The sequence below is a fragment of the Gracilinanus agilis genome, chromosome 4, assembly GCF_016433145.1.
Source record: "Gracilinanus agilis isolate LMUSP501 chromosome 4, AgileGrace, whole genome shotgun sequence".
In the NCBI taxonomy this organism is placed as follows: Eukaryota; Metazoa; Chordata; class Mammalia; order Didelphimorphia; family Didelphidae; genus Gracilinanus; species Gracilinanus agilis.
In genome coordinates, this window is record NC_058133.1 from 24,375,174 (window position 1) to 24,392,673 (window position 17,500).

At 43.9% G+C, this 17,500-nt stretch overlaps 1 protein-coding gene across 1 annotated transcript in view; it reads right to left on the reverse strand.

The window, feature by feature from the left end:
* The window catches only part of LOC123245798 (acyl-coenzyme A thioesterase 11-like), a gene marked incomplete at its 5' end in the record, with an annotated part of 48,892 nt that overhangs the window by 15,851 nt on the left and 15,541 nt on the right, over positions 1-17,500 (reverse strand). The window contains 3 exons of the mRNA XM_044674798.1: positions 174-293; positions 2,330-2,486; positions 7,196-7,331. Of these exons, the coding sequence (XP_044530733.1) occupies positions 174-293; positions 2,330-2,486; positions 7,196-7,331 (413 nt within the window). The remainder of the gene's footprint in view (positions 1-173; positions 294-2,329; positions 2,487-7,195; positions 7,332-17,500) is intronic.

Below are 17,500 nucleotides of genomic sequence, written 5' to 3' on the forward strand. Positions count from 1 at the left end.
CTCGAGTTTCCTTCCTCTGTTCTAAGGCCCTCCCAGCTCGGACACCTCCCGTTTTCGTTCCTTCCCTCCCTCCGAAAGCCTCCGTTTGTCCCCACTATGACTTCCCTCGAGTTGGCCTGGCCGGGCTCTCATGTTCCAGGTCTCCTTCCTGGCCTCGAAGGCTCCAGCCTCACCTGTTCTTGAAGGCGTTGTTGACAATGGCCTTGAGCACCAGCCGGTCCCCAACCTGGGATGGGCCTCGAAAGTGGAACATCTCGATGGTCTTCAGCGTGGGATGGGCTCGGCATAGGCGGCTGAGGGGATGGGGGGGAGGCATATCAACAGTCTCTCCAAGGCAGCGGCTCGGCCCACCTGCCCTGCTCTGGGCTGATCACCCACCAGACCCTCCAGGCATGTGGTTGGAGGGGAGGGATGGGAAGCAAAGGCTTATGGAGGCACAACAAGCAAGAGGAGGGAACAACCGGAGTGAGAACTGTCTGTTGGGGGCCTTGGCTCCCAGACCCCCCACCCCAGCTCGGTCTTGTTCCCCTTTATGTCTGAGGTCAGGCTGTTCCTTCTGCCTCGGACATCATGCCGTGTCCCACTCCTAACCATCCTTCAAAGACCAGCTCATGGGGATGCAATATGGCATGGGGGAGAGAGAGCACTGCATTGTGCTCATATCCCACCTCAGACTTTTACTACAGGGCAAATCCTTTAACTTTTCTATGCCTCAGTTACCTCCTCTGAAAAATAAGGAGGTCGGACTTGGTAGCCTCTAAGATCTTTTCCAGCACAAAGTCAAGGATCCTCTAATTATCTCTCTGCTAAGAACCTTTCCCCAACTACCCCTATGCCTCCCTTCACCATAACATCTGCTGATTTCATTATTATTTCAGTTTCATTTCATTAATTCAATTCAGCATCTATTAGGCCCCTACAGTGTACAAGACACTGTGCTAGTTGCTAAAACACAAATACAAAGAGCTGAACAGTCTCTGCCCTCAGGAAGCTTAGATTCTCCAGGGGAAAATATGATGCTATGAAGAAGGCTAAATATGGAGGCCAAGGACCTGGCTTTTGTCCTCTTTTTTTCTCCCCAGTCTTTCCTGGGTGTCATGACTACCTAGTGAGCATCCCTGCCCCATGGCCTTCACCCCAAGGATGGATTATACGTGCTTAGAATTAGAAGGCAGACAGAAGTTGTGTAGTTGAACACTGACCAGAAATGTGATCCTCCCTGCCACTGGATATGATGATTTTTTTCATGAGCCTGAGCAAATCACTTCATGGTTCTAGGATTCAATTTGATGATCCATAAAATAATGGGGTTGGACTTGTTTCCCCCAACTAACTCATCAAGGTGCATTGAAATTCTCCTTGCTCCCCATGGCCACTTCAAGGTTCTCACTCCATTCCACTCCTCCTTCAAGGTTCACATCATTCACATCAATTTCCCAGTCGCAATCCTGGTAGCTGTTGTCTACACACTCCCCTTGTCTCTCCTCTCCCATGCCTTCTCTCATCTAGGGGACGTCTACACATTCCTTCAAAAACTCACTTCCCATGACTCCTCCTCCACCCCACCTCAACCATACACCAAGATGGTCATTCTCTTGATCTTACCATCATCCACTTCCATGTTCAAGACTTCCCAAATCCCCTTATCTGACCATAATCTATTGGCTTTCCATCTCTCCATCTGCCTTCCCTTACCAAGGTCTACTCTTCACCTACACAATGACCTCCAATCCCTCAACCCTTCAGTTCTCTTCCAGGCTATCACTTTCTCTTCTTTTGCCTAGCTTGACTCCTCAAGAGAACAAGTTCAATTCTATCCTGTCCTCTTCTCTCTAGTCCTTGACCTCTTTATCATATCACCAATTGTGCCCTGCCAAGCTTCAGCCTTGGCTCCCACTCACTGTCTTCTACCTCATTCCTTTTCTTGTGTTGCCAAAAGAAACTGGAGAAAAATCACAAAACCCTGCTGACTGGGTCCACTATAAAATTGTGTTACATAACCTCACTGGGTCCTCACTGCTGCTAGGCAATCCTATTACATCTCCTTAATTAACTCATTATCCCAATCATTGCAGTGACTTTTCTAAACCTTCTCTTCAAATTTCCCATAGCCCCCTTCTCCTCAACTTTTCAGTTGGGAACTTTGCCTCAAATTACATTGAAAAAAAATGGAAGTCATTTGAAGAGAGCTCCCTCTTCTCCCATCTCCCAGATGCTTTCTGCCACCATCTTCTCCTTTGTCTGTCTCATATGAAGAGGTGGCCCTTCTCCTTGCCAGAAAAGACTGGGGAGAAGAGAAATAGAGGAAAGTTATTCAGTTAAGCCTCACCTGGCTGCAATGGTGGCCACATTCTCCATCCAGGCCATGATCTGTCCCCCAAAGGTGTTGCCCTGGTGATTGGCATGGGGGGGCAGGACCAGCTCCACACTCTCCACTTGGGTCTTCTCAGCGGGTACCTTCATTTTGCAGTCTCTGCTCTCTAGATCTGACAAGGGATAAGGGATGGGGCTGAGAGTTTGCTGGTAACCAGGCAGCCACCCTTCAAGATTTTGGCTAGCCTAATGAATGGGTGAATATGAATACACAGCTATTTGTTTTCTGTCTTTTTATCCCCCCCCCCTCAATCAGGCACACAATGCCTGGAATACAGTAGGCACTTAATCAATGCTCATTGGGTTGAATTGACACCATCCAGCTATATCTGGAGGGATCCGATCTGGGCACCATATTTTAGGAAGATTGATAAGCTGGAGAGGGAACCCAGGCAGCGAAGACGCCCGAGTGTTCTGGGCTAGCTGAGGACTGGTTACAGGAACTGGACGTGGTTGGGCTAGAAAGGAGATTCTATAGGAAATAGGATGGATGTGCTTGAGTTTTTGAAGGACTGAAACATGGAAGAGGATCACGCTTGTTCTGTTGGCCTCATTGGGCAGAACCAGGAACAAAGAGTGGAAATTACAAAGAGGTAAACTGAGACTTGATGTCAGGAGAAACTAGGACAGTTGCCTCAAAGTGCAACGAGCTGCCAGCGGAAGTCATGGGTTCTCTCTCGCTGAGGGTCTTCAAACAAAGACTGGGAGATTGCTTTTCAGGGATACCCCCAGAGAAGGATGGCCATTTTGGTCCCTTTTCAACTCTAAAATTCTCCAATCCTATGAACCATCGATCCCTATCGATCAATCGGCATTGTGGAGCTCCTCCTAGCACGTGCCAGTCACCATGTCGGCCCAGCCACACAAAGACCAAACCCCATTCTCCAGGCCCGGCACCGATGCATCTGCCTCCCCTGGTCCCAGATGACCTTTCTCCCTCGGACCCCAGAGGGCACTCTATCCACATCTGTCTAATGTACGCTTCTTAGCTTGGGGTCTGGCTCATTCTCCTCCCATAAGCTCCAGGGGAACAAGAACTGAGTTTTATCTGCACTCAGACCCTCTCCCAGGACCCCGGACATTTGTTGAATCCACCTTGTGGACATCAGGGGCCGTCCCTGGGGCCAGCCCGACTCCCGTTCTCTTTGACACAGAATGATGGTTTCTTTCCTTCTAGAGAACGTCGGAACATTAGTGAGTCCTGTAAGCCTATATAAAATGTTGTTATAATTATTATATCTGGAAAGAGGTTAGGCTAGATGATATGATAATCAGCGTTATTATGAATTAATAAAGGACAGATGCTAGCATAACCATATTTCTATAGCACCGGAAGGTTTCCCTTTCAACAACCCTATAAAGTAGGATGTGTACAGATGAGGAAACTGAGGCCCAGAAAGGGGGAAAGAGTTGGCCAGAGGCACATAGCTCATGAGCCAAGATTTGAACTCAGATTATCTAGTTTCCAAACCCAGGACTCTTCTGCTGCCCCAAACATGAGGGATCCCTGAAGCTCTGAGATTCTATGAGCCTCAAAGATATATCCAACTTCCCTCAATAGTTCTTAGGGGCTCTTTCAGCCAGGGACTTCTCAATCCTTCTTTCGTCTGTTCTCTCTTCAGCCTGCCCGCCCCACCAAGCCTACTGAGGGGCACAGGCATGGCCTTTAATTTGCCCTAAAACGGGTCCCTCCCTTCTGGTAATAATAATGATGATGATGATGATTATAGCTAACATCCCAGAGAGCCTACCATGTTCTGGGCACTATGCTAAGTGCTTTATAAATCTTATCTCATTTGATCTTCTCAACAATCCTGAAGGGAGGTGTTATTATCATCCCCAATTTACAGATGAGGAAACTGAGGCAAATGGGGGTTGAGGGACATATCCAGAGCTAACAAGTGTCTGAGGTTGGATTTGAACTAAGGTTTTCCTGACTCTAGTCCTGGTGCACTTCCCCACCTCGCTGGTCCTCTGGAGTTTGGAGAGCAAGACCATCCACATCTCCTTCTGTGGATCCCTTGTGCTTTCTATAGACTAATGGCATTCCCTCTTAGCTTCTGAACTGCCTTTCTGTTGTTTTTACATCTCTCTACAATTTGTGGCTAGCACAACGCCAAAGTCAAGAAATAGCCAAAGGCACTGGTTAAGAATAAACTCTCTCTTGAATTTTATCCCAGAAGCTTAGGGGAATACACTCTTCCCCAGGTCATGGGAATATAATGGTGCCCATCATATGCCAACAGCCCACAACAGAGTGGCATGGTACAAAGAGCATTAGATCTGGAATCTAAGGACTTGGGTTCAAATCCAGTCTCTGCTAATCCCTATCTAAATGACCTTAGGCAGGGGGCAGCTGGGTAGCTCAGTGGATGGAGAGCCAGGCCTAGAGACGGGAGGTCCTAGGTTCAAATCCAGCCTCAGACACTTCCCAGGTGTGTGACCCTGGGCAAGTCACTTGACCCCCATTGCCCACCCTTACCACTCTTCCACCAAGGAGCCAATACACAGAAGTTAAGGGTTTAAATAAATAAATGACCTTAGGCAAGTCATTTGGGCAAGTCCCTGGACCTCATCTGAAAAATAAGAGTGATAGACAAGGATCCCTGAAATCCCCTCTGTGGTCCTATGATCTTCTGACCTAGGACCAAACCCAGCTCTAATGTTTACCACCTACTTGAGATGGTGGTAAATCACATCTCTGATCCTCGAATCAGAGCTTCTTGCCCATCAAATGATGGATGATCTCCAAAGTTTCCTTCATTTGGGGGAGGTCCCTTCCACATGAGCTCCAGCTAGCTGGTTCTAAAATGCTAGGAAAGTGCACCATTGACCGCAGAGGCTGGGTGGACACATAGATAACTTACTGAATAATTTAAATGTTTAAAATGAATGTACAAAAGATGGGAGCAAAGTCTAGAGTGAGCTGAGGTTGACGTTGGGCTCTAAGGTCAACAAAAAGCGTTCGAAAACCCACAGCTGGTCATAGAAGGGATTGGACCTTTGCTTGGGGTGGATGAGATGATATCACAAAGAGGTCAAACTGCTTGTTCCATAGTTTGCTTCTATATTCTTTGCCCAAGAGAATGAGCTTTAGATTGAAAAAGGACACAGCAAAAGTTGGCTGATAAGGGGGCAGCTGGGTAGCTCAGTGGATTGAGAGCCAGGCCTAGAGATGGGAGGTCCTAGGTTCAAAGCTGGCCTCAGACACTTCCCAGCTGTGTGACCCTGGGCAAGTCACTTGACCCCCATGGCCCACCCTTACCAATCTTCTGCATTGGAGCTAATACACAGAAGTTAAGGGTTTTTAAAAAATGTAAAAAAAAAAAAAAGTTGGCTGATAAGGAGCTGATGTTCAAGCTGAGCAGGGAGACGACAAGAACTCCTCATTGCCCTGAATGAGGTCAAGTCACAGGACCCAGGCGGACTATATTCATTCCGAGGCACTGACCGAATGGACCGAGTGATCACTCAGCTCATCATTAATCTTTGGGAGATCAGAAGGAACGGGAATGGTGCGACTGGATTGGAGAAGGGCAGAGATTATGCTGATTTTCTAAAAAACAGCAGAGGACAAAATCTGTAAACTATAGGCCAGTGAGTTTGGCTTCTCCTCGAGACACAGTTCTAGAATATGTCATTAAAAGGATGGCGAGAGAACATTCGGAAAAGGAAGCAGTGATCACCAAGAGTCAGAACAGCTTCATCAAGAGCAGGCATGCCAGACAAAACCAATTTCCTTTATTGCCAGGGTTACTGACCCACAGATCAGGGAAATGCTATAGATACAGCTCACTGAGATTTTAGCAAAACATATGACTGAGTCACTCATGGTCAAGCTAAAGAAGCATAGGTTGATTCTGGGGGGTCAATGAAGCGTGCTACCCACTTCCTCAGAGAGAGGGGGTGAGGGCAAGATGCAAAATGAGGCATATTTTTGGACCTAGTCAACGTGGAAACCTGAATTTGCTTAGCTATGCATATTTGTTACAAAAGTTTGGGGGTTTCATTTTTTTCTTACATTTTTTAAAAATGGAAACACCCACGTACCAGATAGTTATCAAGTTCCTAAAGCACGAAAGGGTTGCTAGATGGCACCATAGCACACACATTGCCAGACTTGGAGTCAGAAAAACTCGTTTATCTTCCTTGAATTCAAATCTAGACTCAGACACTTAGACTAGCTGGGTGACCCTGGGCAAGTCCCTTAAACTGTTTGCCTCAGTTTCCTCATCTGTAAAATGAGCTGGAGAAGGAAATGGAAAGCCATTTTAGTATCTCTACCAAGAAAATCTCAAATGGGATTACAAACAGTTGGACACAACTGAAAAACAACTAAATAACAATAATAGCATGAAAACTGAAAGAGAACCTGGAGGTCATGTGGTATAACTCATTTTCTTTTCTTTTTTTATTTATTTAGAACATTTTTCCATGGTTACATGATTCATGATTTTCCCACCCCACTTTCCGGAGCTGACAAACAATTCCACTGAGTTTTACATGTATCATTGTTCAAAACCTATTTCCATGTATAACTCATTTCCTAGAACGGGAAACTGAGGCCACCTAGCTACCCCAAGTCCAATCGCCTTTCTATCCAGACCTTTAAATTCTTGGCAATGGCTCTTACGTGCCCCCTGAGTCTTCTCTTCTCTGGGTCATCTCCCCTTCCCCCTATTCAGCCTACCTGACATGGCTTTCAGTTCTCTCTCTACCCTGGCCACCCTTCTCTGAACTTGAATTCCAATATCCCAACTCCCAGCCCAGTTCTCTCTGCCCCATGGAGTGCTCCCACCGTGGTCCTGCAGGGGCATCTCACCATCCTGAATGATGCTTTTGGCCAGCAGGTCCTGGATGGTTTCCGTGTACACCAGCCTCATCCTTCGACGCTCTGCCGCCACACTGTACTCCACCTTCTCCTCCTCTGTCAGCGGCAAGATCTGTTTTAGCTTCACCTGCCACCCAGAAGAAGTGAGAAGGAGAGAGGGAAGAAGAGACAGAAATCAACCAAAAGTCCATCCATTCCTGTTGAGGGATAACCTGGGCATTGGCAGGAGTCATGGTGCATGGAAGGAAAAGGCTCATCCTGGAGAAAGACAACCTTGGACAACTCCCCAGTATCTTTCTTCTCAAAGATCTCTCCACCACCAGCTTCTGGGACACCGTATCCTCCCCCATATTCCCCTCTGACCACCCCTTTTTGGTCTCCTTTACTGTTCTTCTCCTCATCCCTTCCCCCCCCCAAAAACAACCCATGAGTCCCTTCTAACGTGTCATCTTTGATTCCTCTTCTCATCTCACTCAGCAGTTGCTTTTGTCATTCCCTTCTACTCCCACAATTTCAGCTAGTCCCACTGTGCACACAACTCCCCTACCCAGGTTTCCAGCCCAGCCTCTTTCTTGAGCTCTTGACCTATGGGAAAACCTCCAGGTGTCCTGTCGGCACCTCAACTGCTCTGTAAGATTAGGGGGCTGAAAAGCTTCCTCAAAGCTGAGCTCACGCATCATCTTCCACACAAGTTCTTTGATGACCTTTTATTGTTGTTTTTCAGTCATTTCAGCCATGTCCACCTCTTCATGGCCTCATTTGGCAAATTGGATCCTGGAGTGGTTTGCCATATCTTCTTTCTCAAATTCATTTTACAGATGAGGAAACTGAGGTAAACAGGGTGACGTTTGCCCAGAGTCATATAACTAGTAGGTGTCTAAGGCAAGATTTGAATCAGGAAGATTTCAGACCCAGCTCTCTATCCACTGGGCCATCTAGCTCCCCACCTTGCTTTGCATAAATGTTTTCTACTTATAAGTGTGATGGAGTGTTCCTGTCTCTGGGAGGGGTGAGAAGAGGGAATGAGGGTTAGTATTTAGATAGAAAAATGTCAGAAAACATGTTAAAATTTGTTTCTATCGGTTATTAGGAAAAATGCAATCTAATAATCCTGGAGGAAAAAAAGTAAGTATGATAGAGATAATCAACAGAGCCCCCATCCCCCGATAATGATCATCAATAAAGGGCAGTGAGGTGGATCAGTGGATAGAGAGCCGGGATTAGAGATGGGGGTAGAGGAGGCCTGGGCTCCAATCTGACCTTAGATATTTCCTAGCTGTGTGACCCTGGGCAAGTCACTTAACCCCCATGACTTTACTCTTACAGTTATGCCTTGGAGCCAATACACAGAATTGATTCTAAGACAGAAGGTAAGGGTTTAAAATAATAATAATAATAATTAATAAATATTTATTAAACACCTACTATGTGCCAGGCACTATGCTAAGTGTTCAATCTTTGGGACCCTGGAACATTGGTGGGAGAGCATTGACACTTTGGATAACACAGAAGCCCCTTGGACTCCTCATGGCAGCAGAGTGTACTTGAGTCAGAGGAATGACCATTGAACCAGGAAGAATTGTCCACTAACCAGATTTTTACAAGAAAGACAAGTCCTACTCATTCTCTTCTTCCTTTCCCTAGGATGTGGGGGAAGGAATTCTCTCTCTGGGACTTCCCATAATAGGGGAGAAAGGCACCTTGCCACATGCCCCCCTCACACTGGGCAGCAGGAGTGCCCGGAGCAGCTAGATCAAGTGCTGCCTTGGCGAGCCTCAGGCTGGTCAGCCTCCTTGGCTTGCTTCTTTCCCTAGTCATGGAGGATCAAATAGTGATCCAGAGATAGATGTTTCTAGCCTCCACGTGATTTTTGTGGGTCAGAACCCCTGAGCCCCCCAGCCAGGTCTCTAGTCACTTTTTGAAGAAGATGCCTGGAAGAGAAGCCCAAGCTCTGTCCTGGTTTCCCAGAGGATGTTGACCTTAAGGGAGTTGTTTGAACAATGTAGAGTTAAAGTAAAGGTGAAATGCCGATTCCACCAAATGGCTCGTGTTTTAATGTGTCAACCTCCTGGGAGAGTCTAAGATGGGAGACTGTCCCTGGGTCAGGTTTTAAGTCTCTGTCAGTGTTCTAAGCAACACTTTTTGTTGCCGGTCTCTTTCTTAGTGGAGGAAATAAATAACCACCCTATACCTCATTTACATTGAACACATTCCATATCCTTAGGGGAAATCCTAGAAATAAGTAAAATCCAAGCATTTAGTGATTTTCCAGGGCATAAAGAACCAAAGAGCAGGAGAAAGAAACTGACCCGTCTCTTTTAGAAGTCAGGCTCCCTTCCACGCTGCAGGGCTCAGGGGTCCAGCACCAGCACAACCTGGAAAATGCTCGTAAAATTTCTTGGCCCTCCCTTCACTCCAGAGCAGGAGTCGGAATTTTTCCCTTTTTCTTTTATGGGGTGTTTACAGCACCTTATTGTAAATTCTGGATTAAGCAGGCATTTCTGAGTTTCTAAGTTTTTCCATGTCATCCATCTGCAGCTTCTGCTAAACTCCTTCAAAATTCCCATTTAATTTCTTATGCCGACTAGTGATATAACACAACCACCTTGGGGAAAGCCCCGATGTGGAAGGGATAGCTGAGTTTGATACTGGAGTGATCAAGAGCCACCAGAATTGATTGAAAAGGGAGGTGGCGGGATCAGATCTGTACTTTAGGATAATCAGTTGTTGAATGGTTGGAGTAGAGGAAGACCTAAGGCAGAGGGTACAGCTAGCAGGCGAGAGTAACAATCCAGGGGTGAGGAGCTGAAAATCTACCCCAGGGTGGTAGCAGTTCCAGAGGAGAGAAGGGGGCATGGAAGAGAGAAGTTACAGATTTAGACATGACAGGAACTGGCCACTGATTGGACAGGGAGGTTGGAGAGACTGATGAGTTGAAGAAGACACCTAGGATAGGAAGATGGTGGTCCCTTGACAAGTTAAGGAGAAGGGAGGGTTCGGTTAGAGTGACTTCAGTTTTGAACATGTCTGTGGTTCCAGATGTCTAAAAGGCAATTAGAAATGTGAGATTGGAGTTGGGAGAGAGGTTAGGAACTGACAAGTAGATATGAGTCATGTGCAAAGAGATCATTGAAACCATGGGAACTGAGGAGATCACCAAGGGAAATAGAATAGAGAAGAGGGCCCAGGACAGAGCCCTGGGGAGGACCCAGAGCTAGTAGGCCTCCTGAATGAAAATCTAACAGAGGACACTGAGGAGTGATCAGATGCATAGGAGAAAAACCACCAGAAACCTATAGGAAAAAGTTTCGAGGAGAAGAGGAAGATCTTTGACTATAGTCAAAGGCTGCCAAGATGTCAAGAAGGACGAATCGAATGTAATGGACTTCTCTACTAGCAGCAATGCAATGATCCAGGACAATTCTGAGGGACTGATGAGAAAGAACACATCCAGGGAAAGAACTGTGGGAGTAGAAACACAGAGGAAAAACAAAGGAGAGATCACATGGGTCAATGGGGATATAGACTCTAAGCGACTGCCCTAGTGCAATTATCAATAATATGGAAATAGGTCTTGATTGATGACACATGTAAAACCCAGTGGAATTATATTGGCTACGAGAATGGGGTGCAAAGAGAGGAGAGAAAGAACATGAATCATGTAACCATAGAAAATATTATAAATCAATTAATTAAAATTTTTCAAATTAAAAAAAAAACAAACAAGAAATAGATCCTCCTCCTGGCAAGGGTTTCTTAGCTTTCCCTAGCCCTCAAGGTTCCCTAATTCCCTATGGAAGTTTTGAGCGGCCCAGGAAAGCCATGGAAGGGCCATTTATTCCAGGAGTCAGAGAATCTGGGCTGTAGTCTTGGTTCTGTTACTTATTAAAATTTTATTTATTTACATTATTTAATTACCTGGAATAAATTATCAATACCTCTGGAAAAAAAAGGATGAGGAGGGGAAAGCCACTTCATTTGATAATTAAAAGAGCATTAGTAACTTTGCAGAGAACAGCTTCAAATGAATGATGGCTCTTGAGCCAGCCTGGAAAAAAAAAAGTAATAAGAGAGTAAAAGGAAGGAAAATGAAGACATCAGGTATCACTTCTAATGGAGTTTATCCAAAAAGAGAAGAAAGATCCAGAATAAAAGCTAAGGAGGATGGAGAGAATGAGTGAAGTGTTTTTAAAGATGGAAGAACATGGGTATGTTTGTAAGCAAGAGTCTGCTAGTCGACAGGGAAATACTGAAGATAAGTGGAAGAATGGGGATGATGGAGGGGCAATCTCTGGAGAATATGGAAAGAAATGGGAACACTTGTGCAGGTAGAAGAACAGAAGGGTCAGTCTTGGTGAGGACTGTGACCACTTCATCATATGAAACAGGAGAGAAGGAGGAGAGATTGGCAGGAGGCTTCTGGGAGATGGGAGATGTAGAACATGGAAGAAAAGGAAGTTCTTGAATGGTCATAATTTTTTCAGTGAAATATGAGGCCAGTTTCTCAGCTGAGAGTGGTGGGCAGGGGAAGCATGAAAGGTATGAAGAGGAATGAAAAGGTCTAGATGAAGAGGGATAGAAAAGCCCTTGTGGTGAGTGGTATAATGAGTTAATTAGGAAGATGCAAAAGGTTTGCCTCAATGCAGTGAGAGCCCAATTGAAATGAATGTAACATAAATTTTTAGTGGACCCAGTTAGTACAGTTGTGTGATTTTATCCACCCTCAGAATTTGAGTCATTCAAAGTTTAAAAACCTTCAAGCTGTATAACTCCTACCAGTGGAGAAGTGGATTCTAAGGAAAGATTTTAAGGTGGATTCTGAGAAAGGACTGGCCCTAGCAATTGAACATTGAACTGCAGAGAGGACTCTGCAAAGAAAGAGAAGAAACAAAGGCCCTAAAGAGTTGCACTGGTCTCATATGGCCCCCACATGAGTGTTTTACTACCATCAGAAAAGGGATACTGGAGGAGGGCAGAGTCAAGATGGCAGCTTAGAAGCAGCAAAAGTTCTGACCTCTGTGAAAACCCTTCCACACCAATCAAAAACAAAATGCTTTGAGGGGACAGAAAACCAAATCTAACAACAGGACAGAGCCCGGGGACCCTCCTGCTTGATTCAACTTAAAAGGTACACAGAGAAGGCTGAATTCTCAGGTTTAAGGAAAAGGAAAAAGGAAGGTCCCAGGACCCCTCCCCACCTATTGTGCTGAGTCTCTCATGGTGGCTAGAATCTCAGGGCAGATAAGAAGCCTTCAGAGGGCAGGGAAGCTCAATCTTCAACACCCTTCCCCCACCAACTGTGCTGAGAGCCACCATAAGAATCCTGCTGACTGGGATCCCAGGGCAAAAGCTGCAACTGGAACAGAATACCTTGATAACAGGCCAGGAAGCCCAGCTCCCTTCAGCCTCCATACCTTCACCTACACCAGTGGTTCCCAAACTTTTTTGGCCTACTGCCCCCTTTCAAGAAAAAATATTACTTAGCCCCTTGGAAATTAATTTTTAAAATTTTAATAGCAATTAATAGGACAGATAAATGCACCTGTGGCCATCACCACCCCCCTAGATTGCTGCAGCACCCACCAGGGGGCAGTGGCACCCATTTTGGGAATCACTGACCTACACCTTCAGCTTCTGCTACCAGCTGGGGAAGATCTGACCTCAGGGCTCATTAATACTCCATCAGCCTAATCTAGTCAATTGGCAGAGCAGAGAAGAAGCCCCTTCAGAACAGAATAGCCCAAACCCACAGATCCAGTAAATAATCAGAGGAGCAAAATTACAGCCAATGACAGGGTGAAAGAAGGAAAAAATATGAGCAAAGAACAGAAAAAGAAAAAAGAAATTACAATCAACAGCTTCTATCCAGGTAATGAACAAAGAGCAAACAAAACAGAGAAGGACCAAGGAACACCAAGCAAAAATGCAAAAACTCCAACAAATTGGACTCAGGCTTTGGAAGAACTCAAAACACAATTCAAAAAACCAATTAAGAGAGACTGAAGGCAATTGGGAAAAGAAATTTAAAAAGCAAAATAAGTCATCTGGAAACAGAGGCACATGAACTAAAACAAGAAAATAGTGCCTTGAAAGCCAGAATTGACCAGCTTGAAAACAAGGCAAAGAAAGTGAAAGATGAGCTACAAAGAAAAACAGATCAGAAGGAGAAGGATGACCAAAAATCCAGGAATAAAGTTCAGTCTTTAAAAATTAGAATCCAACAAGTAGAAGCAAATGACTTCACAAGGCAGCAAGAGTCTATAAAACAAAATCAAAAGAATGAAAAAATTGAGGAAAATATGAAACACCTCATTGATAAAACTATAGACCTGGGAAAATAGATCCAGAAGAGACAGTTTAAGAATTATTGGACTACCAGAATATCATGACAAAAGAAAAAGCCTGGACATCATTCTATAAGAAATTATCCAAGAAAACTGCCCTGACATGCTTGAACAAGAGGGAAAAGTGGAGATTGAAAGAATCCACAGATCATCTCCTGCATTTAATCCCAAGTTGACAGTGTCCATGATTGTTATCACCAAATTCAAGAACTACCAGATCAAGATACTATAAGCTGCTAAGAAGAAACTATTCAGATATGGAACCACAGCTAGGATAACACAGGACCTGGATGTATCCACTGAAGGACCAGAAGGCATGGAATATGATATTCTGGAAAGTAAGGGATCTGGGTCTACAACCAAGAATCAACTATCCAGCAAAACTGACTTTATTCTTACAGGGGAAAGCATGGCCATTTAATAAAATAGGAGACTTCCAAGCATTCCTAAAGAAAAGACCTGACTTAAACAGAAAATTTGATGCCCAAACACAGAACTTAAGAGAATCACCAAAAGGTAATTAAGAAAGGTTTTAAGGGACCCACTAAGTTCAAATGATTTGTATTCCTATGAGAAAAGATGCTATTGGTAACTCTTAAAAATTGTTATTATCATCAGGATAGCTATAAGAAGTATAAGTTACAGTGACAAACTATATAGGATATGTCAAAAAATATATTAAAAACCAGGGGTAAAAAAGAAGATAATATTAAGAGAAATGGGAAAAGGAATAAAATGGCGCAAATATATATTGCATAAAGAAGCGCATGGAGGGAGGTGGGGAGAAGACCAATATAGTGGAAGGGTGAAAAAGGTTGGAGACAATCTCCAAGAAAATTTTAATGATTACAGTGGGAAGGGTCAGAAAGGTTCAAAAGGAAGGAAAACCTCCAATTATCATCATCATCAACAACAACATCATCATCATCAACATCAACAACATCAACAACATCATCGCCATCAGCAACACCACCATCAACATCTACACTGTCATCATCATCATCATCATCGTCATCAACAAATGGAATCACAAAGACTTACTGAAATGATTGAAAATAATAAAACAATCATGACCCATAAAGGATTAGCAAAATGAGATCTAATTATATTTGCTAAGCAAGGAAACCATAACTTCCTTCTAAAAGGCACCATAAATAATTAATGCCCAAACTAAACACATATGCACCAAATAGCATAGCATCCACATTTTTCAAGGATAAGTTAAATGAATTAGAAAAGTAAATAAACAGTAAAACTATGGTAGTGGAGGATCCCAAACTGCCCTGTTAGAGTTGGATATGCCTAACCATAAAATTAATAAGAAGTAAAGGAGCTTATAGCCCCTAATGGTGAGAGTGGACCCCAGTAAAATCAAAGCCATGGTCTGGCCAGAATCACTCCTCACATGAGGCCCCACTTTCTAACCCCTCCTTGCTATACTTTATAAAAACTGTATGTTTTTCTAAGAAATTACTGGTGCAGGAATTCTGTGAGAAGTTTGGTTAGATAGTTACACACTGACATATTGATTTATCAGCCTATAGAAAACTCTTTCTAAGCTTCATTGAGGTAAACGAAGCCATTGTACTAAGATTATAAATCATTACTAACCATTGTCCCTGTAAAAAGCTTACCTAATCCCTTAGCCCAGTGATGGGCAAACTATGGTGGACCAGATGTAGCCCCTTGAAATGTTCTATCCAGCCCTGTGACATTATTCCTAATCTGATGAATACAATGAGTAGAATACAATATAATGAAACTTCAAAAGAGTTGCCTTAGAAACAGACTGACAGATGAGCATTTCCTTTCGCTCCCCCTTTAAAAAGTTTGCCCATCACTGGTTTACCCTACATTACCTTCTCTATAAGTATGTACCTGAAATCAATAAACTTTGCCACTGATCAGCAAGAGACCTTGAGTCTATCTATAAGTCTGTCTGTGACCCTAAAAAAAGAGGGATACTGTGTACATTTATGGAAGAGGACACCCCAGGTTTACTGGTATAGATGTTATGTCACTATGTTATTACTAAGTCATTTTAGTAAATGTTTTTGCTATTATCCAACTTGCCTTCTGTCACATTGTTATGGGAAAGCTCATCAATGGGGGTTCATAAGCTACAGTAAGTAGTAGGATTCCTGAGACCCAATCTTCAAATCTAAGCACCAAGTTGATAGAGGCAGAGTGGATATATTAGTGGGAGGGCTATAAGTACATGCTAAATGTATACGATATAGGCAGCTAGGTGGTACAGTGGATAGAGTGCCCGTCTTGGAATCAGCAAGACTCTTCGTAAGTTCAAATCTGGTCCCAAACACTTACTAGCTGTGTGACTCTGGGCAAGTCGCTTCACCCTGCTTGCCTCAATTTCCTCATCTGTCAAATGAGCTACAGAAGGAAATGGCAAACCATTCCAGTGTCTCTGCCGAGAAAATCCCAAGTAGGGTCACAGAGTCAGACATGACTGAAACAACCAAATGAATACACTATAGATGCAAGGTCCTTAAGGAGAAGGGTTCTGGGTACTGAGGGAAATCAGGAGCTGGGGACCCCCAACCTTAGCTCTCTTATTTCAAATACTGGCCTATGTCACTTGAATGTTTCATTTCAAAATCCTAGCTGGGACTTAGAGGTTGCAGTGACAAATTCCTTAGATTAGACAAGGTCAAAGTCCTCCAGGATCTCCTGGGTCAGTGGAAGTAAGCAGAGATTAGAGATAAATCCTAGAGATTAAAGACTCCAGAGCTGAGAGAGGAGATCCATGGGTGGGAGGGGTCTGGGAAAGGGCAAAGGGCAGAGGATCAGAAAGTTAAGGCTAGAGGGGACCTTAGAAGACATCAAAAGCCAACCCTTTCATTTTACAGATGAGGAAACTGAGGTCCGGAGAAGGCATATGACTTTCCCAAAGTCAACAAGTAGTTTGTTAGACTATGATGCAATCTCCCCTAAAGTAAAACTGGCGACCTAGAACTTCCCTGGTCTCATCCAGTCTGCCAGAGGCTCTGCCAGAATTAATAAGTATTTAGTGAGTACCTACTATGTTCCTGGTATGGTACAAATTGCTTGGAGGAGGACAAAGACAAAGATGAAAGAATCCCTGCCCTCAGGGAGCTAATATTCTATGGGAGGGACAATATGGACTTGGATAAATATATACTAAATCCATATAAAATAAAAGCAATAACTGCACCTTTATATGTCATGTGGCTTTGCCTTCTCAAGGAGGGCAGACAGGAGGGAGGAAGGAAGAGAAAGGTTGCTGTTCAGCCATTTTTCATGAACCCATCTGGAGCTATCTGGGCAAAGATTCTGGAACAGTTTGCCATTTCCTTCTTTAGCTTATTTTACAGGGGAGATGACTGAGGTAAAAGGGATGAAATGACTTGCCCAAGGTCACACAGCTAGTAAGTATCTGAGACTAAATTTGAACTCGGGAAGATGAGTCTTCCAGGCTGCAGGCTTGACACTATCCACTGCAGAACCTGAAACTCAGTTTTTAAACAATGAATGTTTAAAATGTTTGTTTGCATGTAATTGAGAAAAACTAAAGTTAAATGTAAAATAAATGCAATTTTGGGGGGAGGGGGAGACCCAGAATCTGAGCCCAGATTCTCTAACTACAAATCTAGTTTCCTTCCTGATAAACCAGAATTATAGAATGTCAGATTCAGAAAGGACTTTAGAGATGATCTAAACCAACCCTCTTTTACAGATGAGGAATATCTCAAATTTTCACATCTGGAAATTGGAATAAGACTAGGAAATTAACAAGACAGCGCCTTAGGAAGGGAAGCGTTTTAACCTGACGGGAGAAGCTCCATCAAACTTCATTTTCATTCTATCAATATATAATAATATTATAGTTAGAAGAGCACACACTTATGTAGGGCTTTGAGATATTAGAAGCTCTTGACTAATACTCTCTCATTTGATCTTCACCACGAATCTG